The sequence below is a fragment of the Lucilia sericata genome, unplaced genomic scaffold (genome assembly GCF_015586225.1).
Source record: "Lucilia sericata isolate MDLA Ls3-8-SP2 unplaced genomic scaffold, ASM1558622v1 Contig002609F_arrow, whole genome shotgun sequence".
Classification (NCBI taxonomy): Eukaryota; Metazoa; Arthropoda; class Insecta; order Diptera; family Calliphoridae; genus Lucilia; species Lucilia sericata.
The window spans coordinates 33348-47093 of record NW_023996360.1 but is presented as its reverse complement, the minus strand read 5'-3'; the positions used below and the strand labels follow the sequence as shown (position 1 = coordinate 47093).

The following is a 13746-nucleotide window of genomic DNA, read 5'->3' as shown; positions in this document are numbered from 1 at the left end:
AAATAAAATTTATAAACATTTTTTTTTTGGAAATTTTATTTAACACTTACTTGTATTAGAGCTAAGATTATAATAGTGTATAAGATACTCATCGTTATTTTTATTTGTTATTTAATGTTTTCCTCACTTTTCGTTTAAATTTTATTTTATCGATTTTTAATACACAAATATTGCAATACTTCTCTCGCTACTGCTTACAAGGCAATAAATATAATTAAAATAATTCTTCACTTATTTACGATTCCATTTGAAACTTTTTACAAAATAACCGGCTTTCTTACTTGGAACATAAAACAAATATGATTCATCATTTAACAGTTTTAACAACGTAAAATCCATGTTATTTAATAATAATTATAACTTTTTTTACTAAAAGATTTACTTTTTACAAACAGCTTAAATGTTAAGGAGAAGCTCAATTTTACAAAAAAAACCCACCAAAAGCTAACTTTCTTACTTAATTTGTAACTCTTACCTAATTTGTAACTAAAAATTTAATTAATCACTAAAATCACATACTTTAATAAAAACTCAACTTATCAGCAAAAGCTTACTTCCAAACTGAAAGTAAAGTTTTTCAATGAAAACTATATTTCTTACTTAACCAAGAGCTAAATTCTTCAACTACAGCTAGTTTTAAAAAAGTAAAATTTTTAAAGCTCAAAGTTTCACTAAAAGCTTTCTCTTTGTTCAAATTTTACTTTTTTCTTACCATTAGCTAACTTTATAGTCTAGTCTATAGTCTAGTCTATAGTCTAGTCTATAGTCTAGTCTATAGTCTAGTCTATAGTCTAGTCTATAGTCTAGTCTATAGTCTAGTCTATAGTCTAGTCTATAGTCTAGTCTATAGTCTAGTCATAGTCTAGTCTATAGTCTAGTCTACAGTCTAGTCTATAGTCTAGTCTATAGTCTAGTCATAGTCTAGTCTATAGTCTAGTCTACAGTCTAGTCTATAGTCTAGTCTATAGTCTAGTCTATAGTCTAGTCTATAGTATAGTCTATAGTCTAGTCTATAGTCTAGTCTATAGTCTAGTCTATAGTCTAGTCTATAGTCTAGTCTATAGTCTAGTCTATAGTCTAGTCTATAGTCTAGTCTATAGTCTAGTCTATAGTCTAGTCTATAGTCTAGTCTATAGTCTATTCTAGAGTCTAGACTATAGTCTAGTCTATAGTCTAGTCTATAGTCTAGTCTATAGTCTAGTCTATAGTCTAGTCTATAGTCTAGTCTATAGTCTATTCTAGAGTCTAGACTATAGTCTAGTCTATAGTCGAGGTATAGTCTAGTCTATAGTCTAGTCTATAGTATAGTCTATAGTCTAGTCTATAGTATAGTCTATAGTCTAGTCTAGGCTATAGTCTAGTCTATAGTCTAGTCTATAGTCTAGTCTATAGTCTAGTCTATAGTCTAGTCTATAGTCTAGGCTATAGTCTAGTCTATAGTCTAGTCTATAGTCTAGTCTATAGTCTAGTCTATAGTCTAGTCTATAGTCTAGTCTATAGTCTAGTCTATAGTCTAGTCTATAGTCTAGTCTATAGTCTATTCTATAGTCTAGTCTATAGTCTATTCTATAGTCTATTCTAGAGTCTAGACTATAGTCTAGTCTATAGTCGAGGTATAGTCTAGTCTATAGTCTAGTCTATAGTCTAGTCTATAGTCTAGTTTATAGTCTAGTCTATAGTCTAGTCTATAGTCTAGTCTATAGTCTAGTCATAGTCTAGTCATAGTCTAGTCATAGTCTAGTCATAGTCTAGTCATAGTCTAGTCATAGTCATAGTCTAGTCATAGTCTAGTCATAGTCTAGTCATAGTCTAGTCATAGCCTAGTCATAGTCTAGTCATAGTCTAGTCATAGTCTAGTCATAGTCTAGTCATAGTCTAATCATAGTCTAGTCATAGTCTAGTCATAGTCTAGTCATAGTCTAGTCAAAGTCTAGTCATAGTCTAGTCATAGTCTAGTCATAGTCTAGTCATAGTCTAGTCATAGTCTAGTCATAGTCTAGTCATAGTCTAGTCATAGTCTAGTCATAGTCTAGTCATAGTCTAGTCATAGTCTAGTCATAGTCTAGTCATAGTCTAGTCATAGTCTAGTCTTAGTCTAGTCATAGTCTAGTCATAGTCTAGTCATAGTCTAGTCATAGTCTAGTCATAGTCTAGTCATAGTCTAGTCATAGTCTAGTCATAGTCACTGAACTAGTCACTGAACTAGTCACTAAAACTGAACTAGAATTGTCTAGAAATGAACTAGAACTGAACTAGAGCTGAACTAGAAATGAACTAGAACTGATCTAGAACTGAACTAGAACTGAATTGGAACTGATTTACAACTGAAATATAACTAATTTTTCTAATGTTAACTAATAATTCTAATTTATAGAACTAGACTATATATATACTATATTTTAGAGAATTGGATATAGGAAAGTTCTGATTTAGTTCGAATTCCATAATCAACCAGTTTTTGAAGAAATACCAAGTTTATGGGAAAAAAATTAACATATAGAAGACATTATTTTAAAGTGAAAAATCTATGGAATAAAACTTCACTGACTTTTTAAAGGGTGTAACAAACCTATAACCATCGCACTAAGTATAGGTAGTATTGGGTGTTACCTTGTTATTTGCACATAATATTATGAAATAAATACGTTGGTTTTTACGTTGTTAGTGTTAAATGGTTAATCATATTTACTATAATTTCCCTGTTCTGAATATGTTAAGACATTTAAAACCGGTTACCTCAGTGGCGATTTTCAAATGTGATCGTTAGTAGATAACAACAGATATTTTAATTCTGTTTATTACATTCTGTTCAGTAGCTGGTGAAGTATTGCAATAATTGCTGATTAAGTTATTTTAAACAAATTATTTTGCAAAATTGCAAAAAAGCAAAATTTTCATAATGAAACTGTTATACACTGTGATGATCTTGTCGGTAATGCAGGTAAGTGTTAAATTAAATTTAAAGATTATAATTATAATTAATGGTATAATTTTCTTGAACCAGATGCCTGTTATAAAATCTAAGGAAACAACTTCATTGCGTGACATACTGAAAAAATTTCAAGTCAATGAATTGCAAATATAAACCAAGAGCTTTCCGAAAAAGCTAAAATTTTAAGCGAAAACGTCCTAAAAGATGAAATTGTACAATTGGCAGCAACTACAGAAATGCGGAATTTAAATGTAACATGACAGATTTCTTAGATTATTATCCCTGGTATAAACGCTATGGACTTTTCTCCGAATTGGCTGAATTATTTAAAAGTAATATACCCGATGTTAACAACAGCAGTACAGATTCTTTATATATCAGACAGTTATTAAACGAACATGGTTATGGTGAAATAAATGAAAATTATGAAAATAAATTTAAGGAATTTATTGAACAGAAATTCCTATCCAAATTTGAAGAGTCAAAGGCACAACTTTCCCAGGAAGAATTAAAGCAAGAACAAGTAATTATACAAGGAATTAACGAATTTAAAAAGTGCCACGATTATGAATGCTTCTACAAAATGTTAATTAAATTAGTGTACACTCCCAAGGAGCAGCTATTCCATTTTAATAGTCTAAAACTTATTAAACTTAATATATTCTTTGCCAATAGAGCAAGTGACATCATGCTGGCGGTCTTAAAGGATCAAAGATTGCAAGAACTTAGTTTGGAAGTTAAACAAAATTTAACTACAAATATTAAAAAAATAATTCAAAAATTTGAAAACAATCAAGATATTGATGAAGTAAACGAAATAATACAAAGGTTTTCCCAAAAAATTGTATTGAAATTTTTAAGCAGTAAAGTTATATCTTTAAAGGATCAACAGCTCTTAACACAAATCTTTGATGATCACGGTTATACTAAGTTTGATAATCTTAATGGCGATAAATTTAAGGATTTTTTGAACAGGACCTTGAGATGAAATTTAAAGAAATGAAAGCCGATTTAAACCAAGAAGAGTTGTTGAAGATTGAACCCTTATATCGATGGTTTGAGCAGACAAAAAATTTGACGACCCATGATGAGAGGGTGGAAGCATTTGATAAGTTATATGTTTAGAAGAATTTATTTAAGTTCAAAATATAATTTATTCATAATCAAAACTTATCTGTTACAAACATTTGTAAGTTATAATAAAATGTTCAGTTCTAGTTCAGTTCCAGTTCAGTTCTAGTTCAGTTCTAGTTCAGTTCTATTTCAGTTCTAGTTCAGTTCTAGTTCAGTTCTAGTTCAGTTCTAGTTCAGTTCTAGTTCAGTTCTAGTTCAGTTCTAGTTCAGTTCTAGTTCAGTTCTAGTTCAGTTCTAGTTCAGTTCTAGTTCAGTTCTAGTTCAGTTCTAGTTCAGTTCTAGCTCAGTTCTAGTTCAGTTCTAGTTCAGTACTAGTTCAGTTCTAGTTCAGTTCTTGTTCAGTTCTAGTTCAGTTCTAGTTCAGTTCTAGTTCAGTTCTAAATCAGTTCTAGTTCAGTTCAGTTCTAGTTCAGTTTTACTTCAGTTCTAGTTCAGATCTAGTTCAGTTCCAGTTCAGTTCTAGTTCAGTTCTAGTTCAGTTCTAGTTCAGTTCTAGTTCAGTTTTAGTTCAGTTCTAGTTCAGTTCTAGTTCAGTTCTAGTTCAGTTCTAGTTCAGTTCTAGTTCTGTTCTAGTTCAGTTCTAGTTCAGTTCTACAGACTAGACTATAGACTAGACTATAGACTAGACTATAGACTAGACTATAGACTAGACTATAAACTAGACTATAGACTAGACTATAGTCTAGACTATAGACTGGACTTTATAGACTAGGCTATAGACTAGACTATGGACTAGACTATAGACTGGACTTTATAGACTAGACTATAGACTAGACTATGGACTAGACTATAGACTAGACTATAGACTAGACTATAGACTAGACTATAGACTAGACTATAGACTAGACTATAGACTAGACTATAGACTAGACTATAGACTAGACTATAGACTAGACTATAGACTAGACTATAGACTAGACTATAGACTAGACTATAGACTAGACTATAGACTAGACTATAGACTAGACTATAGATTAGACTATAGACTAGACTATAGAATAGACTATAGACTAGACTATAGACTAGACTATAGACTAGACTATAGACTAGACTATAGACTAGACTATAGACTAGACTATAGACTAGACTATAGACTAGACTATAGACTAGACTATAGACTAGACTATAAAATAGACTATAGACTAGACTATAGACTATAGACTAGACTATAGACTAGACTATAGACTAGACTATAGACTAGACTATAGACTAGACTATAGACTAGACTATAGACTAGACTATAGACTAGACTATAGACTAGACTATAGACTAGACTATAGACTAGACTATAGACTAGACCATAGACTAGACTATAGACTATACTATAGACTATACTATAGACTAGACTATAGACTAGACTATAGACTAGACTATAGACTAGACTATAGACTATACTATAGACTAGATTATAGATTAGACTAAAGACTAGACTAAAGACTAGACTAACGACTAGACTATAGACTAGACTATAGACTGGACTATTGACAAGATTATAGACTAGACTATAGACTAGACTATAGACTAGACCATAGACTAGACTATAGACTAGACTATAGACTAGACTATAGACTAGACTATAGACTATACTATAGACTAGATTAGACTAAAGACTAGACTAAAGACTAGACTAACGACTAGACTATAGACTAGACTATAGACTGGACTATTGACAAGATTATAGACTAAACTATAGACAAGATTATAGACTAGACTATAGACTCGACTATAGAATAGAATATAGACTATAGACTAGACTATAGACTAGACTATAGACTAGAATATAGACTAGAATATAGACTAGACTAAAGACTAGACTATAGACTAGACTATAGGCTAGACTATAGACTAGACTAGACTAGACTAGATTAGACTATGACTAGACTATAGATTAGACTATAGACTAGACTATAGACTAGACTATAGATTAGACTATAGCCTAGACTATATACTAGACTATAGACTAGACTATAGACTAGACTGTAGACTAGACTATAGACTAGACTATAGACTAGACTATAGACTAGACTATAGACTAGACTATAGACTAGACTAAAGACTAGACTAAAGACTAGACTAAAGACTAGACTATAGACAAGACTATAGACTAGACTATAGACTAGACTATAGACTAGACTATAGACTAGACTACAGACAAGACTATAGACTAGACTATTGACTAGACTATAGACTAGACTATAGACTAGACTATAGACTAGACTATAGACTAGACTATAGACTAGACTATAGACTAGACTATAGACTAGACTATAGACTAGACTATAGACTAGACTATAGACTAGACTATAGACTAGACTATAGACTAGACTATAGACTAAACTGTAGACTAGACTATAGACTAGACTAGACTATAGACTAGACTGTAGACTAGACTATAGACTAGACTATAGACTAGACTATAGACTAGACTATAGACTACACTATAGATTAGACTATAGACTAGACTATAGACTAGACTATAGACTAGACTATAGACTAGACTATAGACTAGACTATAGACTAGACTATAGACTAGACTATAGACTAGACTATAGACTAGACTATAGACTAGACTATAGACTAGACTATAGACTAGACTATAGACTAGACTATAGACTAGACTATAGACTGGACTATAGACTAGACTATAGACTAGACTATAGACTAGACTATAGACTAGACTACAGACTACACTATAGACTAGACTATAGACTAGACTATAGACTAGACTATAGACTAGACTATAGACTAGACTATAGACTAGACTATAGACTAGACTATAGACTAGACTATAGACTAGACTATAGACTAGACTATAGACTAGACTATAGACTGGACTATAGACTAGACTATAGACTAGACTATAGAATAGACTATAGACTAGACTATAGACTAGACTATAGAATAGACTATAGACTAGACTATAGACTAGACTATATACTAGACTATAGACTATAGACTAGACTATAGACTAGACTATAGACTAGACTATATACTAGACTATAGACTAGACTATAGACTAGACTATAGACTAGACTATAGACTAGACTATAGACTAGACTATAGACTAGACTATAGACTAGACTATATACTAGACTATAGACTAGACTATAGACTAGACTATAGACTAGACTATAGACTAGACTATAGACTAGACTATAGACTAGACTATAGACTAGACTATAGACTAGACTATAGACTGGACTATAGACTAGACTATAGACTAGACTATAGACTAGACTATAGACTAGACTACAGACTAGACTATAGACTAGACTATAGACTAGACCAAAGACTAGACTAAAGACTAGACTAAAGACTAGACTATAGACAAGACTATAGACTAGACTATAGACTAGACTATAGACTAAACTGTAGACTAGACTATAGACTAGACTGTAGACTAGACTATAGACTAGACTATAGACTAGACTATAGACTAGACTATAGACTACACTATAGATTAGACTATAGACTAGACTATAGACTAGACTATAGACTAGACTATAGACTAGACTATAGACTAGACTATAGACTAGACTATAGACTAGACTATAGACTAGACTATAGACTAGACTATAGACTAGACTATAGACTAGACTATAGACTAGACTATAGACTAGACTATAGACTAGACTATAGACTAGACTATAGACTAGACTATAGACTAGACTATAGACTAGACTATAGACTAGACTATAGACTGGACTATAGACTAGACTATAGACTAGACTATAGACTAGACTATAGACTAGACTACAGACTACACTATAGAATAGACTATAGACTAGACTATAGACTAGACTATAGACTAGACTATAGACTAGACTATAGACTAGACTATAGACTAGACTATAGACTAGACTATAGACTAGACTATAGACTAGACTATAGACTAGATAGACTAGACTATAGACTAGACTATAGACTAGACTATAGACTAGACTATAGACTAGACTATAGACTAGACTATAGACTAGACTATAGACTAGACTATAGACTAGACTATAGACTAGACTATAGACTAGACTATAGACTAGACTATAGACTAGACTATAGACTAGACTATAGACTAGACTATAGACTAGACTATAGACTAGACTATAGACTAGACTATAGACTAGACTATAGACTAGACTATAGACTAGACTATAGACTAGACTATAGACTAGACTATAGACTAGACTATAGACTAGACTATAGACTAGACTATAGACTAGACTATAGAATAGACTATAGACTAGACTATAGACTAGACTATAGACTAGACTATAGACTAGACTATAGACTAGACTATAGACTAGACTATAGACTAGACTATAGACTAGACTATAGACTAGACTATAGACTAGACTATAGACTAGACTATAGACTAGACTATAGACTAGACTATAGACTAGACTATAGACTAGACTATAGACTAGACTATAGACTAGACTATATACTAGACTATAGACTAGACTATATACTAGACTATAGACTAGACTATAGACTAGACTATAGACTAGACTAGACTATAGACTAGACTATAGACTAGACTATAGACTAGACTACAGACTCTTCTATAGACTAGGCTATAGACTAGACTATAGACTACACTATAGACTAGACTATAGACTACACTATAGACTAGACTATAGTCTAGTTTATACATTATATAGAGATTAAAAATACACAATTTTTTTATAGTTTATTATATTCTGATTTTATAGTAAATTATAAAATTTCATAAATTTTTCATATCTCTTAGTACTGTCATTTAAACTTTTCAATTCCTCAAAGCTTTTCAATAATGGCTGCTCTTTGGCCAAAGTCTGCTGAAGTATTGTATTTATATTCCTGAATTTTATTAGAAAGATCGTAGTCAATTAAATTATTAAATTTAATTTGATATTTTAAAAGAAATTTCGCATAGCCGTGAGCATTGAAAATGTCCACTATCAATTTATGATCCTTGTTAGGAATTTCCGTATTAGAGTAATATTTTTGTACTATTTTTGTTGAAATTGTTGAACTCCGTTTGCAAATCATCAATATCTTCGTTATTTTCAAAATTCATAGTAAATTCATTGATATCTATAGTTAAGTATTGCATAAGCGGAGTACTTATTTGTTTAAATTTCGGATCCTTTAATACGTTTCGTAGTATCTCATATGCGGTATTGCAATAGAACATATTTAGTTTATCAAGTTTAATGTCAATGTACTCATGTAGCTCCTCTTTTGGTGTCTGATCCTGCATAACAAAGGTATTGAATTCGTCATTGATACACACATTATCCCCACACATTTTTAGTTTTTTAAACCAGTTTATTAAATCATCTTCTTGCCTTAATTCTTGCGGCGATAGTTGGGCCTTTAATTCTTCGAATTTGGGTATAAATTTTGTTCAATAAATTTCACATATTCCATATCATAGTCCATATTTAGGCCATCATAACCCTTTTTTCGCATTAACTCCCAAATATATTGTAAATCCTTGCTGCGATTTAAGGGTACTAGCAATTTCTCATCAAAATGTATAGCCAAGGGATTTACTAAACCATAATGTTTAAACTTAGGGTAATCGTGTAAAAAATCGGTTAAATTCTTTTTAAACTCTTTTAAAATTGGTGTTGAGGCCTGCTGGACTCTCTCGTCCTTTAGCAATTGTTTGCAGAAATCTTTTGCTTTCAATAAAAAACTTTCCGATATAGAATTTAATCCTTCGCCATAGAAATCCAGCAACTTATCCTTTAATGTTGTCTTATTGGCCGCAGATGAGGTTTGCAATGATTTTATTAGGAATAACTGTTTAGTAGATGTACATAAATGTAATTGATATTGCAAACTTTTTTAAAATATTTTACAATTACCTGTATTACAAAACATATTATAACAGTGTATAACAGTTTCATTATTAGAATTTAATATGCACTTTCTTACTCGATGGCTAATGAAATATAAACTGACTCATTACAGAAAAAAATTGTACAGCATTAATATGTTGAAGTATTCTAAACTGAAAAATCATTTATGACTCATATCAGAGTTAATATATACATAAAAAAATGTTTGTGATTTCTTAACTTAAAATAGCTTGAGGTTTGAGGTCATAGTTTTCCGCCATTACTACAAGAACAATAACTACAATACAAAACGACTATAGACCCTTCTATATAATAAAGTAATAAAACGATTATAGTTCCAACTATTAAATCGATTAGACTTTCTCCTTTAGAATCAAATATATATCAATAGAGCATCGAATATAGTTTCAACTATAAATAAGACTAAAAGCCGGACTATAGCCTATAATACAGACTAAAGTATAGGTTAAGAATAGACTATTACTAGACTATGACTAGACTATGACTAGATGACTAGACTGACTAGACTATGACTAGACTATGACTAGACTATGACTAGACTATGACTAGACTATGACTAGACTATGACTAGACTATGACTAGACTATGACTAGACTATGACTAGACTATGACTAGACTATGACTAGACTATGACTAGACTATGACTAGACTATGACTAGACTATGACTAGACTATGACTAGACTATGACTAGACTATGACTAGACTATGACTAGACTATGACTAGACTATGACTAGACTATGACTAGACTATGACTAGACTATGACTAGACTATGACTAGACTATGACTAGACTATGACTAGACTATGACTAGACTATGACTAGACTATGACTAGACTATGACTAGACTATGACTAGACTATGACTAGACTATGACTAGACTATGACTAGACTATGACTAGACTATGACTAGACTATGACTAGACTATGACTAGACTATGACTAGACTATGACTAGACTATGACTAGACTATGACTAGACTATGACTAGACTATGACTAGACTATGACTAGACTATGACTAGACTATGACTAGACTATGACTAGACTATGACTAGACTATGACTAGACTATGACTAGACTATGACTAGACTATGACTAGACTATGACTAGACTATGACTAGACTATGACTAGACTATGACTAGACTATGACTAGACTATGACTAGACTATGACTAGACTATGACTAGACTATGACTAGACTATGACTAGACTATGACTAGACTATGACTAGACTATGACTAGACTATGACTAGACTATGACTAGACTATGACTAGACTATGACTAGACTATGACTAGACTATGACTAGACTATGACTAGACTATGACTAGACTATGACTAGACTATGACTAGACTATGACTAGACTATGACTAGACTATGACTAGACTATGACTAGACTATGACTTGACTATGACTAGACTATGACTAGACTATGACTAGACTATGACTAGACTATGACTAGACTATGACTAGACTATGACTAGACTATGACTAGACTATGACTAGACTATGACTAGACTATGACTAGACTATGACTCGACCATAGACTAGACTATGACTAGACTATGACTCGACCATAGACTAGACTATGACTCGACCAGACTAGACTATGACTAGACTATGACTCGACCATAGACTCGACTATGACTAGACTATGACTCGACCGTAGACTAGACTATAAACTGGCATATAGACTACACTATAGACTAGAATATAGACTAGAATATAGACTATACTATTGATTAGACTATAGACTAGACTATGGACTAGACTATAGACTAGACTAAACTATAGAATAGACTATAGACTAGACTATAGACCAGAATAGACTATAGACCAGACTAGACTATAGACTAGACTATAGACCAGAATAGACTATAGACCAGACTAGACTATAGACTAGACTATAGACTAGACTATAGACTAGACTATAGACTAGACTATAGACTAGACTATAGACTAGACTATAGACTAGACTATAGACTAGACTATAGACTAGACTATAGACTAGACTATAGACTAGACTATAGACTAGACTATAGACTAGACTATAGACTAGACTATAGACTAGACTATAGACTAGACTATAGACTAGACTATAGACTAGACTATAGACTAGACTATAGACTAGACTATAGACTAGACTATAGACTAGACTATAGACTAGACTATAGACTAGACTATAGACTAGACTATAGACTAGACTATAGACTAGACTATAGACTAGACTATAGACTAGACTATAGACTAGACTATAGACTAGACTATAGACTAGACTATAGACTAGACTATAGACTAGACTATAGACTAGACTATAGACTAGACTATAGACTAGACTATAGACAAGACTATAGACTAGACTATAGACTAGACTATAGACTAGACTATAGACTAGACTATAGACTAGAATATAGATTAGACTATAGACTAGACTAGACTATGGACTAGACTATAGACTAGACTATAGACTAGACTGTGGACTAGACTATAGACTAGACCATAGACTAGACTATAGACTAGACTATAGACTAGACTATAGACTAGACTATGGACTAGACTATAGACTAGACTATAGACTAGACTATGGACTAGACTATAGACTAGACTATAGACTAGACTATAGACTAGACCATAGACTAGACTATAGACTAGACTATAGACTAGACTATAGACTAGACTATAGACTAGACTAGACTAGACTATAGACTAGACTATAGACTAGACTATAGACTAGACTATAGACTAGACTATAGACTAGACTATAGACTAAACTATAGACTAAACTATAGAGTAAACTATAGACTAAACTATAGGATAAACTATAGACTAGAATATTGACTAGAATATAGACTAAACAATAGACTAGAACATTATTCAGAATAATAGCTATGCATATACAGCTACATGTTGTATTTTAGTAAAAGATTCAGCACTATTCTATAAATACAAAAGTTAAAGCAATTAGTGTATTATTAACCACATATATTTTTATATGCCGGAGTAGTAAACAATCGATATAATCAAAATAGTTTTTCCGTTTCTCTTAATGCTATAAAAGCCGTAATTAAAATGAAGTAAATTTATTGCTGCAATAAACAACTAAGTGTGAATTAAATTGAATGAAAAAATCATGAAAGATAGTTGGGCGAATTTTACCGTTATACGTATAAACGTTTAGCAAAAAAACAATTATTTGTCTTCTTTTCAACCAGTTTATAATCAGTGTCGAGACAAGTAAGAATAAAAAGTGGTTTTTGAAGTTTATTAATTAAAAATTTAATTTTTAATAAAGTTTCTTTATAAATACTAAGTGTATTAACTAAAAAGTGTTTTTATAGAAATCAAAAATTAAATTTATAATATAAAATAATCAGAAAGGTATAAGAACATTATAAATGTCATAATTTCATTCATTATACTTTATATTACATTAATTCTTTCAGATAGTAAACAAAATATGTTGACGGAGATTTTAGGAGAAGTGCGCACGCTAAAACAGCAAATCGGCAGACTAACAGAGGAAGTGATAACCGTAAGAAATGAAGTGCGTCAGTTAAAATTAATTTATTCTGAGGAAATTAAAACCAATTTAGTGCCACCTTTACCCATAAAAACTGTAAAACAGTTGGAAGAATTACATAAACAAATAGAAGAGAACGTGGATATTGTAGCTCAATTGGTATGTATATAATTATCCGTCTATATACATATTTTTTAATATAAACATACATATACATACATATATTCATATCAAAATTTTTACAGAAATACGTTATTGGTAAAGTGGGTGGCGACAGCTCCAACTCGTTTGTC

At 31.4% G+C, this 13746-nt stretch overlaps 1 protein-coding gene across 1 annotated transcript; it reads right to left on the bottom strand.

Annotated features, from left to right (window-relative positions):
* Positions 1-8907: 8907 nt before the first annotated feature.
* LOC119614129 lies at positions 8908-10025 on the bottom strand. Its single transcript, XM_037970231.1, has 2 exons — positions 9919-10025; positions 8908-9853 (listed from the first exon to the last, which is right to left on the bottom strand). The coding sequence occupies exons 1-2, from the start codon at positions 9958-9960 to the stop codon at positions 9422-9424; spliced, it is 474 nt and encodes a 157-aa protein (XP_037826159.1). The 5' UTR covers positions 9961-10025; the 3' UTR covers positions 8908-9421.
* Between the last annotated feature and the right edge of the window lie 3721 nt (positions 10026-13746).

Excerpts from the sequence above, each read along its gene's own strand:
- LOC119614129 (XM_037970231.1), bottom strand. The coding sequence starts at position 9,960 with ATGAAACTGTTATACACTGTTATAATATGTTTTGTAATACAG. Across the intron at positions 9,854-9,918 it reads TAATATGTTTTGTAATACAG|TTATTCCTAATAAAATCATT; the intron begins GTAATTGTAAAA and ends TCTACTAAACAG.